The sequence below is a fragment of the Talpa europaea genome (genome assembly GCF_964194135.1).
Source record: "Talpa europaea genome assembly, chromosome: 10".
Taxonomy (NCBI): Eukaryota; Metazoa; Chordata; class Mammalia; order Eulipotyphla; family Talpidae; genus Talpa; species Talpa europaea.
Genome location: NC_140077.1, coordinates 62271953 through 62273964, shown reverse-complemented (window position 1 = coordinate 62273964; position 2012 = coordinate 62271953). Strand labels below are relative to the sequence as shown.

The 2012-nt window shown below is 53.0% G+C and overlaps 1 protein-coding gene across 1 annotated transcript; it reads right to left on the bottom strand.

Annotated features, from left to right (window-relative positions):
- Positions 1-224: 224 nt before the first annotated feature.
- On the bottom strand, positions 225-989 carry LOC311178930 (small ribosomal subunit protein uS7m-like; the record flags this gene model as incomplete). Its single annotated transcript, XM_084245688.1, is given in 3 exon segments — positions 225-618; positions 620-632; positions 635-989. Coding segments are annotated over 3 exon segments (723 nt in total). The 5' UTR covers positions 951-989.
- Between the last annotated feature and the right edge of the window lie 1023 nt (positions 990-2012).

The window sequence follows — 2012 nt, the reverse complement described above, 5'->3', positions numbered from 1 at the left end:
GGTTCTTGGGGGAAACCCAAGTTGCTAGGTTCCCTTTGTGCAGGGAGATGGGGCATGAAAGCAATTTCAGTCCCCAAAGAAAGAACTAAGGAGCAAATGTTGCTCCAGGGCAGGCAGTCCTCCTGACAACGGAACTTCATCCTTGGCCCCCAGGTACTGTGCATGGGGCAGAGCGCCCATGGTGTCCTCTGGGGCCCTGGACCCTCCCAGAGCGCCACCCTCCCCTACCACCAGCGGTAGTGGGCCAGGGCCCGGTTGGCCTCAGCCATCTTGTGCATGTCGTGCTTCCTCTTGACCACAGGACCCTGGTTGTGAAAAGCCTCTATTAGCTCCTGGGACAGCTTCTCTGGCATCAGCATCCGCCGGTGCTTCTTCTCCCTACACTCAGTGATCATCCGCTTCATGGCCAGGAAGCGGCGGCGCAGGTCAGCCAGAGGCACGGGGACTTGATAGAAATGGGCACCCTTGAGGATGGGGACCAGCCCAATCACTGGCTCACAGTTTTTCAGAGCTTGGTGGAAGACGGTGTAAGGGTTGCGTTCGATGGTTGCCCGTACATCCGCAGAGGCAGCATGGTACTTCTCAAACTGCTTCCGCTTCACGGCTTCCAGAGTCTGTCATGAGGGAGCGGCCAGCACTTTGTTTCCACCTTTCATCATCATGTTGGTGAATTTACTGATCACTGGATCTTCAAACACAGAACTTGCTTTGGTCGCTGGGGCAGCCTTGATGAGCTGAGTCTTTTTGAGCTCCCGCTCATACTTCTCCTCCTCCTTCAGCTCGGCCAAGGGCTTGCGGTAATATTCCTTGTCAATCTGGGGGTCCCTGTATTCGGGACCATAGCGGCTCCACCTCACTTGGGTTAGCCCCGGAAGCCGCAGGACAGCGCTCCGCACGCCCAGCGCCAGGCCGGACCAGCCTCGCGCAGCCCTCACCGCGGGGGCAGCCATCTTGGCGGGGCTCGAGGACCCCGCCAGGGCTGCCCTGGGCGTGCCTGAGCGAGAGACGGAGGCCCAGGGCAAGGCCCCGCGTGTCCTACACCTGCGCGTCAGTCACGCCGTTTGTCTGGCCGCTGAAAGTCCCTCCTTCCGTGGCCTAAAGGGAAGAGCCTGACGGAGCCGGCAGCGCTCCCGCGATCCGTCGCCGCCGGGCGCCTCTTCTATTCTTTTCTAATAAACCTGCTCTTTCAAATATAACTAACATCTCTGCCTCGTGGAGAAACTCTGCCTGGGAAACTGGCCGCGTGCTGCTAAAAGGGGAGCTCTGGCGAAACCTTTCCCAAAGTGAACTCCAGGACCCCGCACTCCAAACCCACTGCTTCCAAAAACAAGTGTATTTCAGTGGATCTGCCTGTTCTGCTCCCCCATTCTGTCTCTGGTGAATATTCTCACCCCCGCCCCCCGCACCTCTGGCCTGCATCCCAGTTCTTGTATGTATAAATAAATAAAAAAAAAATCTTTTAAGGGCATCTCCTGGTGGCACAGTGGTTGAGCGCTTGGCTGCGAAGCTGACCGCAGCCTCTGCAGAGCTGGTTCAATCCCCGGCCCAGGGCAAGGTTCCCACATGGTGCACAGACCTCTCCTGCCACACCCGCTGCTCCCCTCAGCAGTGTATTTCGTCGGTCTGCCTGTTCTGTTCCCCACTCTGGCTCTGGTGAATCCTCTCACCCTCCTGTGCTTCTGACTGTACCCAGTGCTTGTATTAAAAAAATAATAATAAATAAATCTTAAAAAAAAGGGTTGTTTTTTTTTTTTACAAATTTATGGGGAATATAAAAATAAAATTAAAAAATAAAATAAAATTTTGGACAATTGTGAAAAATAAATAAAATTTTGTTATAAGCAATTCAAAAAATATATTAGATAAATAAGCAAACAGAGATGAAAAGACAGAAAAACCTAATTGTAGGGGGAAAAAAAAAGACCTCATTTAAGCTTAATTACATTCAAGCTTAAATACATTTCAAATAAATGTTCTCCAGGGCCTCCCCGGGGGCGCAGCGGGTTGAGCGC